Source organism: Accipiter gentilis, chromosome 5, assembly GCF_929443795.1.
Source record: "Accipiter gentilis chromosome 5, bAccGen1.1, whole genome shotgun sequence".
NCBI classification, from domain to species: Eukaryota; Metazoa; Chordata; class Aves; order Accipitriformes; family Accipitridae; genus Astur; species Astur gentilis.
This window is the reverse complement of record NC_064884.1, coordinates 43,677,253-43,700,275: the sequence shown is the minus strand read 5'-3', so window position 1 is coordinate 43,700,275 and position 23,023 is coordinate 43,677,253. Positions and strand designations below refer to the sequence as shown.

The 23,023-nt window shown below is 48.9% G+C and overlaps 1 protein-coding gene across 4 annotated transcripts in view; it reads right to left on the bottom strand.

Moving 5' to 3' along the window:
* Positions 1-2,386: 2,386 nt before the first annotated feature.
* The window catches only part of KANSL1 (KAT8 regulatory NSL complex subunit 1), a 101,551-nt gene continuing 80,914 nt past the window's right edge, over positions 2,387-23,023 (bottom strand). For 3 of the 4 annotated variants that reach the window (XM_049800823.1, XM_049800824.1, XM_049800822.1), the window contains 11 exons: positions 22,358-22,473; positions 20,624-20,819; positions 17,420-17,585; positions 12,942-13,127; positions 12,368-12,529; positions 11,891-12,042; positions 9,523-9,641; positions 8,223-8,280; positions 7,484-7,596; positions 4,731-4,977; positions 2,387-4,255 (listed from right to left, as the gene is read on the bottom strand). In XM_049800823.1, coding sequence (XP_049656780.1) covers positions 4,007-4,255; positions 4,731-4,977; positions 7,484-7,596; positions 8,223-8,280; positions 9,523-9,641; positions 11,891-12,042; positions 12,368-12,529; positions 12,942-13,127; positions 17,420-17,585; positions 20,624-20,819; positions 22,358-22,473 — 1,764 coding nt within the window. In that variant the 3' untranslated portion in view covers positions 2,387-4,006. The remainder of the gene's footprint in view (positions 4,256-4,730; positions 4,978-7,483; positions 7,597-8,222; positions 8,281-9,522; positions 9,642-11,890; positions 12,043-12,367; positions 12,530-12,941; positions 13,128-17,419; positions 17,586-20,623; positions 20,820-22,357; positions 22,474-23,023) is intronic. The other variant, XM_049800825.1, reaches the window with a different exon arrangement.

The following is a 23,023-nucleotide window of genomic DNA, read 5'->3' as shown; positions in this document are numbered from 1 at the left end:
CTTTTAACCCTTTTCGGCTGCAGGACAGTGTGTAGCTGAGCTTGCCCGTCCTGCCATCCCCCCCGGCCCCCTGTGCAGCTCCTGGGGGTCACCAACGCGTCCTTGGGAGAGCTCCAGTGAGCCGTCCCTTCCTGCTGCCAGTGCCCTCAGCCGAACGTGCGTCCCCAGCCCGGTCTGCCATCCTCCTCGCACCCCCGTCCTCCCCTGCGGGGGGCTGCCAGCGGGTGTCCCGGGACAGCCCTTTCCATCCACCGCGTCTCCCGCTGTCCCCTTCCAGCAGCCCGAGCCACGTCCCCAGCCCCGACGTTCAGACCCAGGCCTGAGGGTTACCATGAGCAACTGGACAGACTGACCCATGGCTTTTCCTTTACTCCACACACATCTTGGTCTGAAAAGGGTTAAAACCGGCACTGACTCAAAAAAACACATGTTTCTGCACTCAAAAAAAAAATAATACGCTTGTTAAATGAACTTCCAGTGTCAGACTGCCGGTGGTGCTGGCAGCCCCGTGTCCCCTGCCGTGCGCTGGGGAGGGGAGGGAAGGTTTGATCTCAGTGTATCATTCTAGCTTAGCTTCTGTCTGTGAATGTCCATAGTGTATCGTGCGTTTTAACAACTGGGTTACACTGTTGCCGTAAAAGTGAATTTGGAAATAAAGTCATTACTACGACAAACGCCGACTCTTTTGCACAGAGGGGGGAGCGCCCGGGGAGCAGGAAGGATCTGGGACCAGGATCAGGGACCAGGCTTGGGCTCAGCTGGGTTTTGGCCGCTCCGAGGGTCCCCCGCAGCCCTACCAGCACACCGGGGCCGCAGGACCGGCTACCGGGGAGCGGTGAAGGTGGGCAGGGACCGATTTTCTAAACACCAGCCACCGCTCGCCAGCTCCCCTTCCCTGCAGCACGCAGGGAGTCTGCGCTTCTTCCTGCCCCAAACTGGGGTGCAGGAAGGGGAAGGCCCTGTCCGGTGGGCAGGGTGGGGCAGGGCAGAGGCCCTGCCGCCAGGAAGCCCAACTTTTATTTTTGGCTCATTGCATAACCCGTGGCCACATTTTCTCAGCTGCTGAGCGAGCCTAAACGCAGCTCTGCCCCCCCCCCCCGCCCCCACCCCCAGCACCACAGCTGTTCGGAGGCTGCTTTGCATCACAGCAATGCCTCATTCCCCTGCCCCAGTTCCAGCCTGTTCCAGCTGCAGCTTTTGCAGCCCGAGATCCCCCAGTTACCAGCACCGCAGCAGCCACCACGAGCCCTCGGTGCTGCACCTCCACCCCCCCACCTTGTCTGGGTCAGAGAAATTTCCAGCACAGTGCAGCTGCTTGTGCAGCCACAGTCGCCACCATTTGCTTTTCAGATTGGTTTTCCTCCCCCGTTAATCACTTGTAATGAGTCCAGCGATGCCCAGGTTGCTGCCTCCTACTTCTCTGATCATCTGGCTGATAATCGCCTTCCCATCTCCCATCCACTTGGGGAAAGAGGCACAAAGTGTAACTCTCTCGTCTTGGAAATTTAGGACCGCCCAAAGAAGTCACCTCCTACCACTCGCCTCTTGCCAACAATCAACTTTCACAGCAAAACCTGCCAGGAGGACAAACAATTTACACAAAGGGTACCTGGGCGGAATCAGCAGCAACCGGTTAACCCTGAAAATGTAAAACAAACTCCTCGCCCAGCCCGGGTGGTTTGACGGAGCGACGCGAGGCAGAGCTCGGTTCTCGTGAGCTCTCCCAGGGAAGCGCCACCAAGCCCCGGTCCCACTCCATCGCGCATCTCGGTGCAAAGCCCAAATCCGGAGATCCCGCAGAACAATTCCTCTTTTCACTAATTGACAAGAACTGCTGGGAAATAACGTTCTAAAAGAAAAAAAGAGGCCATTGAAACGCGGGGTGGGAGGGAAGCGGCTGATCCGCCCGAGACCGGGCTGAGCGCGCGGAAGGGCCCCTTCCACTTCCCAACCTAGCATTTCACAAACACACTTTGCATAGAATGTTCTGTTTTAATTTTTTTTTTAATCTTTTCTTCTTTTTTTTTTTTTATAAGCACATTTGTGCTTTGCCAACAGAATCAAGACATTAACAAAGATCAGCTTCTCGGAAGAAAAGCATTTCTATATAACAAGGACATTACACAGCTCAAAGCAGGAAAAGAAAATATTTACAAAATACAAGGTGGTTTTTTTGTGGTTTTTATAATGCTAAAAGGGTTATTCAGAATTTTCAACCTTATAAATAGAAAAGCACTTATGCAGAGGGATATGGTAGCATTGTGTTTTTTTAAAGAAACGATGACAATCCTTTAAACTAGAACAGAACCAAAAACACTAGATAATGTTGAAAATTGTGAAAACCCCAACCATTAAGCAGTTTAGCTACTATTTCTTTACGATTACAAAATGGAAAAAAAAAAATATGTCCTTTGTATTTTTTTTTTCCTTTTTTTTGGTGATGTGATTATACATAAGACAGGCACAATGCTAGCAACAGGACAGGGACCAATAGCCACACCGTCGGGATCAGAAAGCGTTACAGATGGGAACGGTGTGCGGGATCCGGGAGTCACTGTGGGTGCGGAAGAGAGGGAGGGGGAGAGGGAGGGAAGGGAGGAACGACAGCGAACTCGGTTTCAAAATAAAATACCTGTCAGGAGGTGGCACGCCGGACCAACGACTGGGAAATGAAACAGAATCGACACCTGTTCTCGGACCGTGTGTGGAAGTGGAGCGAAGCAGTGGTGACAGACCCCGATCCCCCCCCACCACCTCAGTGCGGCAAGAGCCGCCCGCCCGCCCACCACCTGCCCTCCTTCCCTTCCCTCTCTCATTTCCCCTTTTCTGAGACCAAACCCAGCTACAGGGACCACCCCGGCGCCTCTGCCATGCAACCCGGACCTGCCACGTCCCGCTCCTGGCACGGGACGCTCCATCTGCCACCGGCCGCTCTCGGCAGCTCCTTGGTGCTGCGGCCCAGAGCTGCCCTCACCCCAACTTTCCAACCCTACGTGGGGGGGGGGCCGGGACGCGAGGGCAGAGCTCAAGCGTCTGTCGCAGACCTGCGTTTCCCAGCTGAAAGCTGCTGCTGGCCTCGGCCATCAGCCACGTCCCCAACGGCGTCCCTTAAGTGCGTCGTGACTTCTGCTCCCGCTCGAAGCGTCTGACCGCACCGGGCTGGGGACTCTCTCCCCTCTCTGCCTTCGACCCAGGAGAAACACGCAAGGTGTGAACAAAGCTGCTTCCGAAATCCCACTCCTCCCACGCGGAGCTGTGCGTGAAGCGGCTAAAAGGGTCCTTCCTTCCCCCCCGCCCCGCTGTCCCTGACGGACAGGGCAGCCAGACCTCGGCACAGCGAACGGCTGCTCCCAAACCAGGGGAGAAGGAAGGAGGAGGTGGTGGGTGGCCCTGGGGACAGAGGGGAGATCGGGGAGGGGCAGAGTCACCCCTCAGGATACCTGGAACTACAACCTAGGGGAGGAAAAGGCCGGAGGGTGGAAGTGCAGGGTGGGCACTCTGCACATGAGGACAGACAGACAGCTAGTGAAGGTTGCAATCCCAAGACATCACTTTTCACCACTAATTTCACTCCACTAAAACCTTTCAGGGAGGGGGGTAGCGGGTTAAGAGAAAAAGACACCCTTTTGCTTGAGAAAAACTATCCCCGAAGTCTGCTAGTCAGCTAAATCCTGTGCTCTAGTTTTATACACCTAAGAGGGGAGGGGAGGAAAGAGGGAGGGGGGTCTGGTGGGCTGCTCCCCTCCCGAGGCTTCACTCCGCTGGGAGGAATCTGGGGGCTCTCATTCATGTGACAAGGAAACATGGAGAAGAAAAAAAAAAAAACGAAAAAAAAAACAAAAAAAAAAAAAAAAGAAAACAAAAAACAGTTTCTAAACTCCTTAAATTCACTAAAAACTGTGAAAATTCCCGGCAGGATGTTTGAATATCAAACGCAGATTTTGGAAGCTTTAATGCCAAGAGTTAGTTCTGTGTGTTGGTTTTGCTCATGTCTTCCCGTATGTCTCTATCTGTGCGCTGGCCGCTGAACTGCTGCGGAGGAAGAGGAGGAGGAGGGTGTCGCCAGGGGGGTTCGGCTCTTGAGGCTGGCCAGGTTGGGCAAAGCAGAAGTGCCATCGGTTTCCCGGGAGGATTTACTGCCCGACGTGCGCCGGGTGCAGCGCGACAACCGGTCTTGGGGGTCAGATTGGTCCTCACACTCTGTCCTGGGATCGTACGAGAGTGGGAAGGTGCGTCGCTCCCAGGGCTGCACAGCCTAAAGGGAAGAGACACCAGGCTATGGAAAATCCTCCGGAAAAGCTCTCCTGCTCCCCCCTCCATGTGCGACTCCAGCTGCCCGCAGCGGTGGTTGGAGCAGGCAGCTCTACGGTGCCGTGCCAGCCACGGACTTAGCCTGGCCTCGTTAACGAAGCATGGGAAGCTTTAGCACACGTGGTGAGGATGCGTCAGCCTCCAAACTGAACCAACCGCTGGAAAAGCATCCTGCTGCCCATGCCGAACAGCACCATGCTCTACATCCCGTCTGGCCGAGCGTTCAGACGGAATTTCCCCCATGCAGGTTTCCAAGCTGTCTCCCCACGACGAGGGGGATAAACCAGCCAAATTTGAGTGTCAGATTCACCTCTATGCATCTGCAGCAGTCGCTGCAGCAACAGACAGCACTCGGACCTTCCCACCAGCCTCTGGGAACAAAACTAGAGGAAAGAGCCACAAACGGAGCCAGCACCCACCTGCTCATCAAGGCCAGCCTCAGGCGTGGAGCAACGGGTGTCCTCACTGGACAGAAGCCGCATGGAGTCACGGGAGAGGGGGGTGAGGGGGGCAGAGAGCAGTTCGGGGCTGATGGGGCTGCGCGGTGAGTGGGTGTGGGATAGCTCTGAATGGGAGTGGCAGTTGCCCACGTCAGGGGATGCCGGTTGGGGAGTTGAGGGGTTCCCCAGCTGGGGGGTCGTCCGTCCGTCCGTCGATCTGTAAGACCTGAGATAGGAACACATTTGAGAGCCTGGTTTCGGGCCCAGCTGCGCCGCGCTCCCACCGATACAGGGGCCCAGGCCGCTCGCTGCCACCTGATACCACCTTATGATCCCTTCCACCGACCCCTCCTCGGGAGCAGCCGTACGATGGGGAACACTGCGGGGATTCGGCACACGCAAGCAGGCAATGCCGTGGCCCAGAGGTTAAAACTCATCCAGACTCATCTTTGTCCCATCTCCACTGTCTCGATGCAGCTTCGCAACACTGACGCTGCTCTCCTAAGGTCACATGTCCCACACATCTCCTACGCTGCGAGTGCTGCATAAATACCACGATGAGAAGGCACCCTATGAAATCAAACTCTTCAAAATTGGCTTCTCCATGTGTTTCCACCATCCACATGCCATGTGACACCAGGGAGTGCAAGAACCGAGCGTAGTGAATCAGTAATGCTGAAAATGCAGCAAGTTCAACAGTTGGGCGTAGGAGGAGCACTGTAAAACCCCTAGACTTCAGACCAACAATTAAGAAAGTTTGAGCACCTACACAGACTCCCAGATAAAAGACACACAGGCTGCAAACACAGAAGCCTAACTGGAGTCCCCACATCTGTGTGCAACTCTTCAAGATGAAGTGCAAGAGCAAGTGGCAATCAAGGACTGCCAAGGATCAAATTCCAAAATCTACCTCAAAAGTACCTAGGTGTTCATCAGAACATACAAACCCAGCCCCAACGAGGCTAATAAACAGCTACACCTGCGGCAAGCTAGATGGAGTCGATGTTCTGAGTCAAGATGGAATTTAAAAGCTGCTACAAGAAAAAAACAAACCATTCGGTTACATACATGAGGCAGGAAGACCACAAGAGGCTCAGCAGATCTGCTGGAGCAGGTCACAAAGAGAATGACATTTAAGGGAAACTAAGCGAGTCTACCCCAGCATTTACTGGTTATTACCTGGCCCCCAGGTACTCCACAAGCAAGGAGCAAGGTACTGGCTGGATCGCAGCAACAAGAAGTTACCAGACCCTGAGGGGCTCCAACAATTTCTAAACAACAACTAACGCAGCTGCAGAGAACAGCCCCAGGATGGGAACTGAGGGACTGAGCACGGATCCTGCTGAGGAGGAGTTCGGGACGTGACAAATGCCAAGCGGAACTTGGCCAAGTCACTCTCAGCACAAATGCAGGGAACCACGTCCCGAGTTGCGCTGACGAACGTGGCCAGCGGGAGCAGGGACACTTACATCCCCATCTCTCCCTGCTGGGGAGCTGTACTGGGAATACTGGCCCCAGCTCCAGGGGAATCTCCATCCTTGGAAGTGTTCACGCCACGGCCAATGTCACAGCCAATCTGGTTTCCTGCTGGCAGCAGTCCTGCAGGAGGCTGGACCTCTGGAAGTCCCTTCCCACCAGCATTTCTAAACCTGTGAGATGAAGTTTGAATTCACCCCAATGGCCAAGCCAGGACCTCAACACAGCATCTTTCACCAACATCCTTACAAGAGAGTTTTTAGAGAAACAAAATTATGGTGAAATTCTATCAGATGTGACAAACTGCCTGAAGAAGCTTGCAAAGAAACACCAAAATTTCCCCCACTCCACCAGCAGCAGCACAAATGGAGTTTGACTAACGCTACCTTTGCATTTGCAAAAGTTCTTGCAGAAATAACCTTGCACGATCGCACACACCCAACAGGGCTAAACTGAAACCACAACCAGACTAAGACAACCGGGTGCATGTTTGCATGCAATTGTAGTTCAGCAAGCATTTCTGCCCAAGCACAGAGTGGTTCAAAACCAAACAAACCATCGGAAATAAAATAGAGAAAAGCCAATCTCTTCTTATGCAGGTTTATGATGAGATCAACAGCTGGAAACTGTGTGCAGTTTTAGACACCCACTCTTAAAGACACTGCAGAAAGGGAATCAAGTGTGAGGTGATCAGAGGAACGTAAGGACACGTATATAAATGGAGCAAAGAAATGGCATTGCTGAAGCAATCGAGCAGAGATGCCACAGACAGCATAACATTGAGAACAACCAGTGTTCCTTGTTCCTGCACGAAGCATGCCCATCTCAGCCCTTTTGTTTTTCTCTGGACTCCCGAGCTGGCGCACCAGCCTCCACACTCTTAGAGCGGTGAAAGTGCTTGAGAAAGCAGAATCCAAACAGACAATGCAAGAGTTGGTTGTCCACAACTTAACTGGTATGTAGCTTCACATCCACCTAAGCAAGACTAAGCTCTGCTCCTACAAGGGCTCCTCAAGCTGCTCTTACGGATGGTGTTCAAACTTTCCAATACCAGCAAAAGCTTTTAACCACTTTTATGGATCAGTCAATCTAATAAAGCCTCCACAACCTGCTCTCAAAAGCATCCCACTGTTGGGAACGAAACGTTGACCAAGAGAAACCCACTGCATCCTCTCTGCATTCAAGTGCTGTTGGTGCGCTGGGCCAGCCCCTGCCAGCGCCGAGGTAGTGCTGAGGAACCGTGCTGGCAGGCATACCTGCTGCCCCGCCGCTGCGGGGGCATGCTCGTGCTCCACAGCCACCGGGCCCGCTCCATCTCTTCACACTTGCCATGCCGAGCAGCGAAGGCCGAATCAGACAAGTCCTCGATCTGGGAAGGGAAGGAAGGGTACAGGGCTTGGTCGCAGCTTTCGTATATTAAACATGCATCTACATGCAGTTCTGCCAGCATTAGCTGCAGTATGAATTTAAATAAATGTTTATGTCTGGAGGGAGGCAGATGCTATCAGTGAGTGTAAGAGCACCTTGTTAAACTGAGTCTGCATTGCTTAGGAGAAGATTGAGAACTAAAAATCAAAAGAAGGCCACTTATCCCAGAATGTAAGCATGCACACAGAGGTTTAAGGAAATACCATCATTATCAGTTTAGCTAAAATAATAACTACAGTGGCATGACTGGTCATGATTTCTTGATTAGACTATTCCATAAAAAGATAGCTGCCCAGAGAGATCTCCTGACAGCAATCAGACCTCAGACTCAGCTGTACCCAAGCCAGTTAATCCAACTTCTGCCTTATCACATCTTTCCTGAAAAGGAACCAACATCAGGCTGGTTTCTGCAAGGCCAATTGTGCCATTTTGTTGCAAAAAAGGAAGAGACTCCACACGCCCCTGCTGAGGTCCCTGCATCCACTCCCTTCTGGCAATCCTCTGTGGACACTGTTCAGCCGCTACCAACCCCATCCCACATTAACTCGGAAATAAAATTCTTCTTACCTCCTCATTGTCTTCATCAGGGTTCGCTTTCAGAGCACTGATATCCACTTCACGCCAGCTGCAACGCACAACAGAGGGCAGTCAATCACAGGCACAGCCAAGCACAGCAGCACATGCCCTGCATGCACTAACACTGTCTTTTAGGAAAGGAAAAATACAAGCCTGCCACAACGAGCAACATACTTAGGCCCAGTTTTATAAGCCGAGTGGCAACATTTGTCTACCAAAATCCCTCCTGTGGTATCGGACAAGGGTTTCTTCCCTTCCCCTGTTAGCCTGCTCCATTTTGAACACATCTTTTTGCAGTGGGTTCGCACCCACTGAGTACAACGCTGCAGGACAGGCAGGAGATGTCCTTCCACATGGGGAGGGTCAGGAATGGAGAGCAAGGCTACCAGTGTCCTCCCACTGCAGCCCTTCCTTTCTGCCTCCCTGCCCAGCTCCCAGTGCTGGTCTGGCAGCGTGGCTGAAGCCTTGCAAGGGCAGAGGAAGCAGAGCAGATGCTGCAGCATTTCCTCCTCTTCCTCTGGCTCAGCAACAGGCTCCATCCCTGTCCCACTCTGGAACGGGCCTGGGAAGAGCATGTAGGACCGGGAGGAAGAGAGAGGTAAGTTGGGTAAGAGACCTGGACAACTGTGAAGGAAAAGGAAACTGGGCAGTTTGGATAAAGAAGTTGCACCAGTGCTGCAGCATGTCAGCACACTCCCACCGAGCAGTCAGGTGCAGAAACCAGGAACGGATCTCATCCAGGGTGTTAATCCAAGACCATCCAAACAAGGGCCGATAGCTCACCTCCTTGCAGTCAGCTTGGGCAGAGAAAACTTCTGATTCCTACTACTGCCCAGGCATGGGAGTGCTTCTCCTGGCCGGTGCGACCCAAGGCAATGGCCCTCCTCCTGCACCGCAATGTTAACCCAGCCCAGGCACCCACTGCCCAGCCCAGACACGTGCAGAGCTGGGAAACCACCAGGACCTTTGGCTCAACAAACTCAGCAGCTTTGCAGCAGCAGAGAGGACAACCAGGATGACTTTAGGTTGCACAAAGAGACCAGAGCAGGACAGCTGGCTTTCATGCACGAGGAACACTCAGACAACATATTCCCTAACTTAGCAAGTCTCCCTCAATGGTATGATCAGAAATTTTCCAAGCTTTCTCTTACTTCCAAGGAAGAGGAAAGCCCCTTTCCTCACCAGCACTGGGAGCAAAGCCCTGGGCCAGAGCTGAACTTCTGACAAGACACTTGCACAGTAAAAGCCTGCCACATAACAATCCTGCGGGAGGTGGGGATCAGGCACGTACCTGGGTGTGAGGATCTCTTTATACTGCAGTTTCTCCACACGAGTCGTTGCAGCAACGGACATTGGGATGACAATATTGTTAATATCGAATGAACTTTCGCCTCTCCTCCTCCTTGGCTGCTGTAATATGAAGACAAGAACCACATGAGAAAGGGTTGTAGGTTTTGTCAGGTTAAGTCATTGATGGAAATATGACGTGGCCTCATGCAAAATGGGCTCATATAGCCTATGGAGACTCCGGAACCAACAGCAATTTGCATCAGAATGGAGTTCACCTACTGCTTGCTCTAAGTCCTCTTCCCAACCAAAAATCCTTAGTTTGGAGGGTACAAACAAGGGCAAGGGCTGCAGTGGTCCTGCAGGCACTGCAGCAAGGTGAGCAAGGGCTGCTGAGCTCCAGCCACCATCTCCACACTGGCAGCAGCCATTGCACAGTCAGGCAAATCAGATTGATCCAGCTGATAAACTGACCCAGCAAGAAAAGAAGTCTCCTATATAATCCAATTCCCTACTGCCAACATAAAGAAAGTAGCGAAACCATCAGGAAAGAGGGAAGAACCATCCTGTTTGGAAACAGCCCCCGTGCTCATGTCCCTGCAGGGGTGTGGACCCACTACAGGCGACACTGTGACAGAGAAGGAATGTGAAGCAGTCAGACAGGAGTTCATCTTGGGTTTTGACAGCTGTACTAGGAGCCTAACAGCTTCCATCTGTATCGCACTTCTTACTGGAATAGATTTTCTAAGACACAAATAAGCTCCACACTTATCTATTTAAACCTGGCTGAACACTGGGTGCTCTCCTACCATCTGTCTATCCAAAAGCCTCCCCCAAACCTGTGACAGCAGCACTGATGGTACAGCGACATGAATCCTCACGGATCAGCTTGATAGGCAAATGGCCCATCTTCCTAACAGAGTCACCTGCAATTTACCATGTTCTCCATCTCCTGCGGCCTTCGGTGTAAAAACATGTGGGAACACAACTGCCAGGGACCTGTCACAGCCAAGCCCCAGGACTCATGTGAAGCTGGATGAGGACGGAACAGGGGGGCAACTATTACCACAGCGTCATGAAAATTCTAACGTGTCACTATCAACAGTGAGGCTTGACGCACCGGTTGGGGAGCAGATGCAGACCTGTGCCAGACTCAAACGATTGAACCCAGGACCCGGACCTTTGAGCCCAGAGCCCAGCGCCCACAATGCTCTTGCTGGACTCGGCCACCGAAGAGAAGACACTTCATCTTGCTTTTCTGAATGAGCTTGTGAAAGAGCAGCAGAAAAATCAGCAAGAGAAGACCAAAAGATGTGTGTGAAGCACAAAGAAATATCATCTTGACGCGCTGGAGCTCCTGAGAAGAGATGTCCTCTTCTCCAAAACACCTAGCACCTTTAAGACAAACTACCGCTGCTCATTGGATTCTGTAGACACCCTGTACCATCACAGAGTGCTTCACTGATGTCGCAGCTGATGACGGAACAGCAAACTCCACAGTGAAGGAACCCAGCCAGGACCTGGCAGCGCCAGAGCAACAAGCTTGGAGCAAGGACAAGGGCGCACAAGGTTATGCTGGAAGTAGTGCCCTCAGCAATGCCATGGACAGATGCCTCTTAACCACCCTGATTTCACCATCAGGATTTGAGGAGACCTGCTCCATTATCCCTGGGTCACACGCAGCTTAGGCTGTGGCACAAACCATGAACCGGAGTGGCCAGACAGAGGTCAGATTCTTCACTGGACTCTTAAGAGTTCAGCAGAATTCAGCCCTTCATTCAAGGGCTTCTGTTAACGTGGGTCAGGCACTGGGAGGATGGATGATGTCTCGTGGAGGGGCTGTTTCATCGGTCTGACCCAGAGCACGGTGGGAGGGAGTTACGGTCCTGCTCACTGACAGTTTTTAGACAAAGCTTCATAAAGGTCTCAAATCCTGACATCCTTCAGCATTTCAGGAGGCTGAGAGTGTTCAGAAGACAGTAAGTTAAGCAACTGCTGGGGGCTCAGCTCTTGGGCTCCTCTTCCTGCCATCCCCAGACAACTTCAGAAACCAAAACCCAGACATGAAGCAAAGCCAGGGGACTACTGAGAACAGCAACATTTACCAGCAGTTACTGAGCTGACAGTAAACCTGTAATCACAGCTGACTGGCTCTCTGCACAGCCAACGTCAATCCAGGAATGCCAGCCAGACCCAAAGTCAGAGTGAAAAAGAGGGCCAGCAAACCCTACCACCAGCTGAACCAACAGGTCCAGCATGGTAAGAGAAATACTAAGCACTCTCAAGCCTAAGATGCCTGAACTGCTCAAAAGCTGAGACCCCATGATGGAAGTGAGCTCAGGAACCTCTCCAGAAAGGCACTAGATACTTACGGCTGTGCTGGAGGTACCCTGTGAACTCGTGCTGGCAGGAGCGGAGCCTTCCGAGGAGGTGGACAGTTGCCGTGCTATAGGGCTGTGAGGGGTGGGGGTTGCAGCTGCTGACAAGTAGCTTGTGCCACCGACGTCCGTGTGATGCTTCAACACTATACAAGGAGAGCGGGAGAAAATTAAGAATGACATTAGCAAAAAACCCAAAGGGGGGGTGGTGGTGGATAGAAAAGGACCATGTGCACCAGAAATGGCCAGTGCTGAGGAGCACTTTGCATGAAAGAGAAGCACCTTCTGATGGCGGCTGCCAGCTTGAGAGGCCCTGGGGGAAGAAGCAGTTAGAGCACACGAGGCATTGCTGTGGTGGCGACAAGGCCCAGAAGCAGTGCGTTCCCCCTTCTCCGAGGCTGAAGGGGGAGATAGGCTGGATATGCAGCAAAGCCCAAGCTCCCCCCGAGAAACCTGGCCGTGGGAGCCTACCTTCACTCCTCTCAGATGAGCAGTCTCGCAATCGCTTTTTGTCATATGCAGGAGGCTGGACAAGCGAGCGCTCTGGCGCTCTCTCGGCCTTGGACACGGCCGTAAAATCGTCTAAAGGCGGCCTGTGTGCTTTGTCTGGTTGGATTTTTTGATGTGAGCGCTCTGAGGAGGGGAACAGAGAAAGAGCTATGAAACGCCAGTTTTCACCTCTCTTTCTGTTGGCACAGGAGACTCGGGCAGAGTTTACCAGCTCCATAAATCCAGACAGGTCGGGCTCAACACCATCAGGGAGCTGGAGAGATGTGCTCAGAGCAGAACGAGCTGTAGTACTGCCCGTGACAGCATGAGCACAGACTCAGACTGATCAAGAAGAGGTCCCTACGAACTGAGACCAGCCTGAACTTCACAACCTGCACACACTTCACCTTCAGCCCTGGCCTGTGATACCATGGCATCACCCCTGAGAGCTGAATTTGAAGGTTATCCTCCTCCTCTCTCCTCCCAGATTGCACAGCTGTTGGGCGCAAAACCGGGCAACATTTCTGCACGCGGCAGAGGCAGGGAGGACACTTACTGGCAGCAGTGAAGAACGAATTCACCAGCTTGTGGCGGTCCTTGCGAGCAGGGTCAGACAGGCTGCTGGTAGGCATGGGGGCTCTATGCTTGAGTGAGAGCTTTTTGGGAGGTTTAATTTTCTCGTAGGGTTTGTTCTGCCACTGAGATTTCAACATGCTCTGGAAGTGCAGGCTCGTCGGCACATCTGCAGAGAGATACAAAACACGGCATTCAAATTAACTAAATTATGCACCAGAAAGCTGCGGTTCTGTAATCCTCTCCCAGTCCCCCAAGAAGAACAGCCTTTGACAAACATACTGTAAATAAAACCCAGGCTTGCCTATGCCTTCTTCACATTCAGGGAGGACCTGCAATGTTAGGACCCAATATTTCTGATCTGAAGCTCTTTGAGAGAAGGACATTCCTACAGGATTCACAGCTCAAGTGTATCCCAGCAGCAGAATGAAGTCTTTGTCAGAAAAAACATGTGTCTTTACCACTGAACGTATCTCATGTACTGCCACGCTCAATTCTGCTATCTCAGATCTGACTTCCAAGAATCTGAGATATGTCAGCACATCAAATCTACAGAGGTACGGGCTGGAGGAGAGAAATTCAGCTTAAATCCTCAATTTCAGGTCAAGCCAAAAGCCAACCAAGTCCTGTACGACGTTAATCTGCCTGATGTGGCTCCTCAATCATCTAACGAAAGTTGTGTAAGTAAGCACACTTCAGAGGCTCAAAGAACAGAGGTACTGCTGCTCACCGGGAGCACCCCAGGCAGGGGATGGGTCACAGACATTTGTGAGCAGGCAAACTCACAGGTAATTATCTGGGTAACTGATGCATTTCAAACCTGAAGTTTCTGTGCATACCACAGATCACAGTAATCCAGAGTACCTGCCCCTATTTAATCTTGCCATCTCACGAGCAAAAGTATGCTGTACTGCTGTGAAATTTGCAGACGCTACATTTGCTCACGTTCCTCAAGCTTCGTTTCTCCCAAATCCCATACAGACATGCACTCCTGACCTTAGCCAAAATACAGAACGCTAACGAGATTATTCAGTGTATTTCTTGTGCAGATAGGCTAAGGTAGGCTATAAAAAACGTTAACTGGAGTAGCAAACTACTCCAGCCTCAGGAGTCCCACAAATAAGCCTTTCTTTCATACTCATAGCTTCAAATTTCAGATTTGATCACCAAATACTGCTGCGTAAGTCTCCTCCAAGACCCAGCTCTCTTTTATATGCCTGAAAGCCAAATTCCTAGTTCAGAAAAGCATCAAAACCTTTAGGGTTAACAGGAGAACTACTGAGACATGAATTTATCTTCTCCAACTACACCTGTAAGATCATTATACACCAACATTTGTGGTTTGACATGCCACCCATCTGCTCTCCTCCCCCAGTACAGACCAGCAGACTGTTGCCAGCAGGACACGCAGCTCAATGCAAACTCACGCTGCCACAACTAGGAGTTAAAAAGCTCAAAGATGAGCATCAGTAGTACAAACATCCCTCCCCCACATCTCTCGAGCTCACATGACATTTTCACAGGGACTTTGAAGCAGCTCTGAGCAGAGATGAACCTTCCCAGGCCCTGCACAAGGAATAAAGCTCCTCACTCTGTGCCTGCAGAGGGGACGTGAAGGCAATTAGGAGCTGCCATGGGATTTAGAAACCGCATCTAGATAATCTCAGAGGGCAAGTGGCAGAGATTCAAGCCCCATCAGTAGTCTCAATGGCTGATATGTAAACCCCTCCCCAACATTTCCCCACCAGCTCCAGGGACTGGAAAGCCCCAGCAGATCCAGGCAGGCAAACAGGACAGAGAGAGCTGGCAGAGCAGGGGCTGGAGTCGGCTGTTATTAATAGGGGGAACTTGACTCTCAGGAAAAAGCCAGGACAGCTGCATTTCAAGTACCTTGACGGTTAAAGCGCTGGTTTAGCCCCATCCATTTGCTAAGGAAGGGCTATCACAGTGCAACGGCAGCTCTTTGGCCACCACTACTGGTTCGTGGAGCAAAAGAAGAGTAAGGGGCCAAGCCAGTCCTTTAAGGACGTGGCCAGCAAGGCTGCAAAATCACTGTGTTGAAGTGTTCTGACTTTGGAAAAATCGGCTCTTCTCTGTCAATTTTTTGCTTTCTCCCGAAAATTCATCCCAACCCAGCAGCCCCCACATCTGTGGAAGGAGAAGACAGGTCAGAGGGAGGGGAAAAATTCAAGCAGAACGTCAGCAGAAAATGAGTTATTTGCTGGCTCGTCACTGTCCTGCTGTCAGCACTGGTTGCACCAGAGTCTGTGCAGCAAGCGACACCATCACTCCTCCCCTCCTCCTCCTCCTCCTCTTCGGCCGAGCGATGCAGGCCTCCCAGGGACCGGCAGATGGCAACCACACTGAGCCCGAGAGCCCCGGCTCTCATCCTCCCCACCAAGGTTATTACATCATCTGAAAATTCCCAGCAAGAAATGAGATGAACCAGAAAAAAACCCAACAACAAAACCTGAAAGGAAGGGGACAAAGCGCTTACGAAGCGCAAGTCCAACGGGTTAAAAGCCGTGATGCCTGCGCCCCGCTTGCCAGAAGAATAAATGATCTTTATTCCTCCTGCGAGTGCCTGGCAATTTTGCCCTTGGCAAACTGCACCCGACATCCTCGGCTGCTGGCACCGGAGAGCCCCGGAGAGACAGGCTCAAAGTGAAAGTCAGCACATGCTCATAGCTCTAAGGCCAGGCTCCATCTAACAACCTCACAAGCTTCTCCAGAAAGTCATAATTCAGCCTCTGCCCATCAACACAGCCAGTTGGCTTTCAAGGTGAGACCCCCAGAAAATCATGGGGGAGCACCAACAGCAACCTGGATTAATACTCGGGCAGGGAGACACCTTGATGCAGACTAACAATGCCAGGCAGAGTAATTTCCCTACCTGAACATGCTACCTGGCTTTTTGTTTGGATAGAAAAGAATACCCATCCCCCAAAAGCAACCCTAGCAAAACTAGGTTAATCTGAAGGAAGGGGGGGGGGGGGGGGGGGGGGGGGGGATGGGTATTTCTGTAGAGGTGTTTTAAGCTTTACACTGTATAGTTTTAAAACCAAAATTTTTAGTCTCATGCAGCCAGAATGGATCTTTTACCATGTGAACTAGCTGCAGCTGACCCTAAGAAAATGGAAAGTGAGTACTGGATGAGATAATTTGCCTGGTGGCCATGTTGCAATAGTACACAACAGGTTTTCTCACCACTTCCTAGGGTATTAGACTTAACACTATAGACAGAGGATTACACGTGCTGTGAAGTCAGGAAATAAATTTCTGCTTCAGGAGTTCAGTGCGTTCAGTTCCTTTAGCATTCCTTAACAGAGATGCTTCTTTGGGGCAGGGAGGGGGAGAGATTTGGTTTTTAAAAATAGCACCAATTTACTATTTTGGTCTGTTTTAAATATAGTGCTAGTGAAAGATGCCAGACTAATTGTTCCCAGACACTCCATGCATTTCCCACTGTCACACAAAGTTTGTGCAAAGCTGGAATTTAGACCCAAACACACAGGTTAGCGCAGTGTCTTAACCTGGACCAACCACTTTACATCCTCATGAGAAGCAGGGACACACACCTTTCTCCCAGCATTACCAGCGGTGTTTTACACCTCAAGTAGCCAGACACTCCTACCAAGGAAAGGAAACACTATGATCTATTTACTGCCTGGGTCTCCTGATAAAAGTACCAGTTCTATCATTTGTGGTCCTATATTTTGTGATCAGAGGAAAAAGACGACAGATGGACATCAATGTCATGCGAGTCAATAGTTTTTGGTCAAAGAACAGGCTTATATTTAATCTGGCAGTTTAGGAAGCAAGAGACTCTGGAAACTACTTCTTTTCCCTTGGGAAAAGTCCCTACACATGAAATCTGTGAATACCCTACAGTCAGGGTTGGTTAGTTATTACTTTAATGATGATTAACCCTGATACCGTAACACAGGGAAACGAGTGCCTTAACGGGAACATCCCTTCTTACTGTATCCTCTGAACCACGGAAGATCATTTACAATTCCTTACAAGGTCAGAACGATTTCCGGTGACTTAAACCATTCCACATATAATTTTATACAGATGAATAAACTCTACGGAAGCAAGTATTTCTCAAGTGGTTTACAGCAACAAAACCACCAGCCTAAGACCCAGGTCTGTCCCAGTACAGACTCCCAGGCACTGCTTGGTTTCTCCACCCCTAGTGACGCTCCAGGTCAGGTTCCCATAACACAGATTTATAGCAGAGCAGCCTTCAGGCTTTCCCAGACCCTTCACTCCAGTAAATGCTCTACTCCTAAAAATACCTGCAGACCAACAAACTTGGTCCTACCCAAGCACATCTGCACTTCTTCTGGAAGCCCAAGATGCACAAGGAGGCTCTGGAGCACCTCCAAGCAACCCTTGCAACCCATCTCAGGACCAGTTTCACAATAACCCTGGCAGCTTTGTGAGTGCTGTGCTTACCATCTGGGAATGATAAAACAGGATGAATACATGAGTCCAGTTGGGAGAGGCGCTCCAGCAAAGGGGCATCATACTGGATTTCCAGAGTCGTCGAGCTTCGAGTGCCACACAGAGCACATGAAGGGTTCACATCACAGCTACATCGCACCAGGCTATTACGATGGACCTGGAAAGGAGACAGAGAATAGTGTGAACATATCAGAGGTCAAGATGTCTAACTAAGGGCTCTCTTCACATGTTCCTCTTTGACAGCTCATAAAAAACATCCTAAAGGCTGTTGTTTTGTTGGGTTTTTTTAATACCTTGTGTAAAACCTGTTCATTTAGTCTGGACTCATAAAAGGACACTTTCACTTTGCATAAACACAACTGAAAACTACTACTCACCACCACAGACAGTTTAACATCTACTAAATTTGACTAAAAGTGTTTAATTTTATATAGGTTGAAATCTCATTTATAAAAATCATGAGGCAGCACAATTCAGTTGTCAGAGAGGGAAAAAAAGCCTTTTTGAGTTCAGATGGGTCAGAGAGCCATGACTATATGCCAAGAGCTGACACTTACAGGGACATCTTTACAGGGTGATAAAGGGTGTTTTTCAACCTTGTTTCTTAAACCAGGACAGACTTTTCAGTTCACAGATTTATGGACTTTATATAGACTTCATTTATATGAAACCACTGTAGGCAGATGCACAACTGGATGTAAATCCCATACAGAGACAGCAACCTATGATTCCCCATCAAAATGGAAGGACATATCAAACTGGATCATGCAGAAGTCTGTCCTGAGTCTAGTATTACTCAAATCATTTCCATTAATGATATGAATGATGGAAGAGATAATATCCTTAAGCCTTAGCAAATAACACTAGAACTGAGAAGGGCTGCAAGCACCTCGAAGGAAAGAGCTGGAAACCCACTCATGGTTACAAATTAAGAGAAATGATCTAAAATAAATCAAATAAATTCACTGAGGGCAAATGGAACAAGTGGACACTTCAGTGCCCAGTGAAGAGGAGGAAGAGGTAACTGAGCAGCAGTTCTGCACAGAGGATCTGGTGGTTGTTATGGATCAGAAAATGAGCATGAATCAGCAGTGTTGTACCATTACTGAGAATTAACACCCCACCGGGCTTTATAAACAGGATGCCTGTGCAACACACATGAGGTAATCCTGCCACTCTGCTCGGCATTGCTAACATGTGAGCTGGAGGGCTGCACCCAGTTTTGGGCACGTATTTAAGAAATGTGAGCATCAAACAGAGAGGAAAACAACGAAAAAATTACAAGGTAAAAAACCCCATCCTATATGCAAAATCAATAAGACCCATGGCTTGTTTAGTGTACAGGTGACCATATTAAGAATTACCACATCAACTTTCACACTTCAGGGAGAGCTTCTGAAGCGACGAGGGGAGCTGACCAGTCTACACCAGGACTTGGACTACTGGTAATGACTTTAAATGGCAGCTAAGGCAGCTTATATTAGAAAGCTTGGTTTGTTTGGACAAGACTAGCTAAGCACTCAAATAGCTTGCCTAACGAGGTTTAGACATACCACCTGGCACAGTATAAGGATAAAGCAGCCTGCTCTGAGGCATGGGGATGCTGAGGGTGACTGCAGGAGACCCCTTCCCATCCTGTTCCACAAGACCAGTCCTGTTTCCAACCCAATGGAGGCTACAGTCCCACTCAACCTTTAAGCCACTTTTATTTCCTACAGGACATCTCCCAAGTTAAAAATTTCAAGTGATGTATTCAGATTTTGTAAAACAGTAGGCATACTTATGGATGATCTCTGTTGAAGCAGTGAACTCTCCTGGTTATGATTTCTGGTCGCAGCAATCCACAACCACTTTGTGCTAGACAGAAGAGTGTGGTCAACTGGACATGGTATGTCTGGACAATGACCTAGCCATCACTCAGCTTTCTCTTGAATAACTGGAGGAGTCCACAGAAACCCTCTGCTATCTGGCACATTGTCCATCCTTTGGAATTGCTCTTCTGAACCACCTCTGATTATCAAATGTATTTGATGACTACAGTCAAGATCTAACACAGAACTAACAGCCACTTCTTCAAACACTGAGTGCACAAGTCAGCATCACCTATGAGATGGTTCATAAACTTACAAATCACTGAAGATCTTCCAAGCTGTCACTGCAGAGCTCTACCAGAAATACCCCAGATGAAACTGCAAACAAGTAATCAGTTAAAGCTAACTCAGCTGAGTGAGAATCTACTTTGCTCAGAAAAATGCTGCTTTTTGAGCTTCTCTTTAAAACTCCAGCACCTACAGAGTGAAAACCCCAGAACCTTTGGGGTAAAGTTTGACTTGAAACACTTTAACTCAAAGGTAAGTGGCTTTTTGCCATCTATGGTTCTGCAATCATGAAAGCTGCATGCACAAAAAAGGTCCTTATTCCCTCAACTTCTAACTATCTATCCTCCAGCTGACAGTTTATGGCATTCCTAAGAGAAATTTAATGAAGCACGGCCTTTCCTCACACAGGCAATAAACAGTATTTCCACTTAACTGAATTCTGCATAAGGCAGAGGAATATAAAATAAAAAAAAGAAGAAAAAAAAAAAAAGAAAAAAAGAAGAAAAAAAACCCCAGGAACAGTCATGGCATTCAGCAATTTCCAAACTTAAGCAGCGGAAGTGAACACGATCACCTTGGCAGGCCTTTTGCAAGACATCCCACATATGCCTGGTCAGACAACTGTAGTTTTCCTTTGAGCAAGTAGCAGCGAGTTCCTGGGGCTGTGTTAATTCCTGTGCTCAGAGTTAAGGTTTCCTGATACTTGACTCTTCAGAGCTTCTTTCAATTGCTCAGACTGTGCCATATTGAACTACCCAGCCTGAAGTTCACCTCAGACTGGTTGGTTTTAGAAGAGAAAACCCACATCAGAGTTCAGTATCTCCCCTCCTCAGTGACAGCTAATAAAAGTCTTCCAGCTAATAAAAGTCTTCCAACAAATTAAAAGCTTCTCCTTCCTTTCTCAACAGCCTTTGAAGCCTCACTGTCCTCTTCCTCCCCATTATTTTTCCTGTCTTAATAACCACAAATGTTCCCAAAGCAGGGAGACCTCTTCATGCAAAAAGCAAAGGCACACTGGACCAACGCATCAGTACATCAGGCTCTTTGGTGTGGAGCTTTAGCTATATACTGCATCAAAAAACCAAACAGCACTAACCTTTTTGGAAAGGGGCATAATGCTGCTAGGTCGAACAAGCCGTCGCTTCTTACAGCTCAGTACTGGGCGAGTGCGAGCTGCTACACACGTTCCATCCGAAGATGAAGAAACCATGTTCAGTCGTTGCTTTTTATGCAAGAGCTCCTCAGCTTCCTGGCCATCTCCCTGAGCATGTTCTGCCAGGCCAGGCTGAAGACTGCCCAAGAAGAGAGAGGAGAGGAGAGAGGAGAGGAGAGGCAGAGAAGAGTAAGAAAGATACTGTTACTCATTCAACCATCCCATGTTACCCAGCAGTACCAGCCAGTTCACGATTCAGACCTTAGCAAACACTCTAAGTGGAGTTTAAAGCATTGCAGTTTCATGAGGCAGTAACTTTTATTAAGCCAACTCTAATTTTTGCTTTTACTTTGGTCGCTTTCCACACTCTCTCACCACTGATCCTTTAAAAAAATACCTTTGGAAGTTCTGAACAAAAAATAGCACGTAAAACCGAACACAGAGCAAGACCAAAAGCCACTCTAGACCTGAACAGCTTTAATCCTAGAATTCAGCATCCCTTAAAATTACAGTTCAGGGTATCTTAATACAACAGGTTCTCAGGAGTCTAAATGCCAGGGAGCACAAGACAGAGAACATAATTTTCTAGAAAAAATATTTAACCTCAATGTAAACTCGATTCTGATTAATATTTGAGAACTATACCTCTAACAACTCTCAGTGGTGACACCAGAAAGGTGCAAGGTTAACACTAACCTTTCTGCTTTACATACAAAGGATTTTCCTGTCCACATGCAGTAACCCTGCCCTACCGTGGCATCAATACACCATGGCATCAATACACCATGGCACCTACCAAATACCAGCACAGCTCTTCATCTACGTAACTTTTTCATGTATATTTTACAAGTGTTTAATTTCTAAAAATGTGAAACATTAAAGCCCTGTGGTCTAAGGTTCTGCAGTTCAAAGGCTACAGGCATATAAAGGGCTCTGTTATAGCTTGCAGTGTTTCAGCTGTAGCAATGAGTTAGTGGATTGGTGCTTTCTACGCTTGCTCACACTGCACTAGTGCAGCATCCCTCCCTCCTCAAGGTACTAAGCAAGTGCAATGGTTCTGGCAATGCTTCTCTAGCCACTATCAGAACTTTAAAGCACCACATGTTCAAGCGTTTTCAAGTGGTTTAACCCTGAAATCATCCTGTAGCACAGGAGAATTTCTTTCACTTGTTTCCATTTACCCACTTAAAGAGTTTCTCAACAGAAACAGCCTGGAGAAACAAAGAATTTAGAAAGTCTTACTCCCAGAATCAATAGGATTTGGGTACCTCAGTATCTCCAGAAAAGTGGGCCGGTGGTTACATATACTTCTGCAAAATAATTGCAAGCAGGCCACCAGTACCTTTGAATCATACAATTTGCAAGTGTATTAAAAATACCCATAAAGAAACAGTTTTGAACATGCTCATTGCATGGTTGCCTGCAGGGCTTGTTCATGTAAACACAGCTCAGTTTAATACCATTTGCAGAAAAATAATGCAGCAGAAAACCTCAAGCAAGCAATCTCCTCCAGAGTGTTTCCAAGCATGATCTACTACCATGCTTTTTTCAAAAAGAGACCATTTATACCGTTACCAACCCAGTTACTACCAACCAGCACATTACAGGCTGGCTTCCAGTGGGACTTTGTAAAGATCATAAAAATCAGACTCTTCTCATAATATGCAAGCAGCTTACGTGTTAATAACTCCATTGACGGGTCTTGGTGCTCCACAGGGCTTGGCGGGATGGGATTCAGGAGTATTTGCAGCAGAAATACCCGAGTTCTCTAGTGGCTGGGATCCAGAAACACTCTAAGGAAGGATGAGAAAGATCATAAATTAATAAAAAAAGCTTCTTAAATAGCCACAACTTTCTTATTCCCCATTTCTAGTTGAGGACTCTTCGCTGTAGCCATGGGTTTCCATACAGGACTTCAAAACAAGGGTTCAGAAGTCACTATGTGAACAGGAGACCGGAGACGTAAGGACTTCTTAGGGAGCAGCTCTGGCAAGAGGATGGATACAGAACAGTGCTTTCAATGCAAGAACCAAAGGACTTCAATTCCCCCCAGGCAACCACTGAGGAGCATGAAAGGCTGAGGTCTTTAAGGAGATTTTAGCATTTTGTCTCAATAGTGCAAACAAGTTCATAACCACCTGTAAACCTCGCAGGCGTCTTCAGAAGTTTGATGGTGTGCTCTAAGCCACACGGCTGCAAGCTCTTGTCTAAGCACTTTGGGGGAAAACAGGAGGAGAGGGAGAGGAGAACAGACTTGCAAAACTGAATTTGCATTAACTAAATACCTGTGCAAACATAGTCCAAATAGCACTTTAAAAAGTATTTTAAATGAGTATGCACACA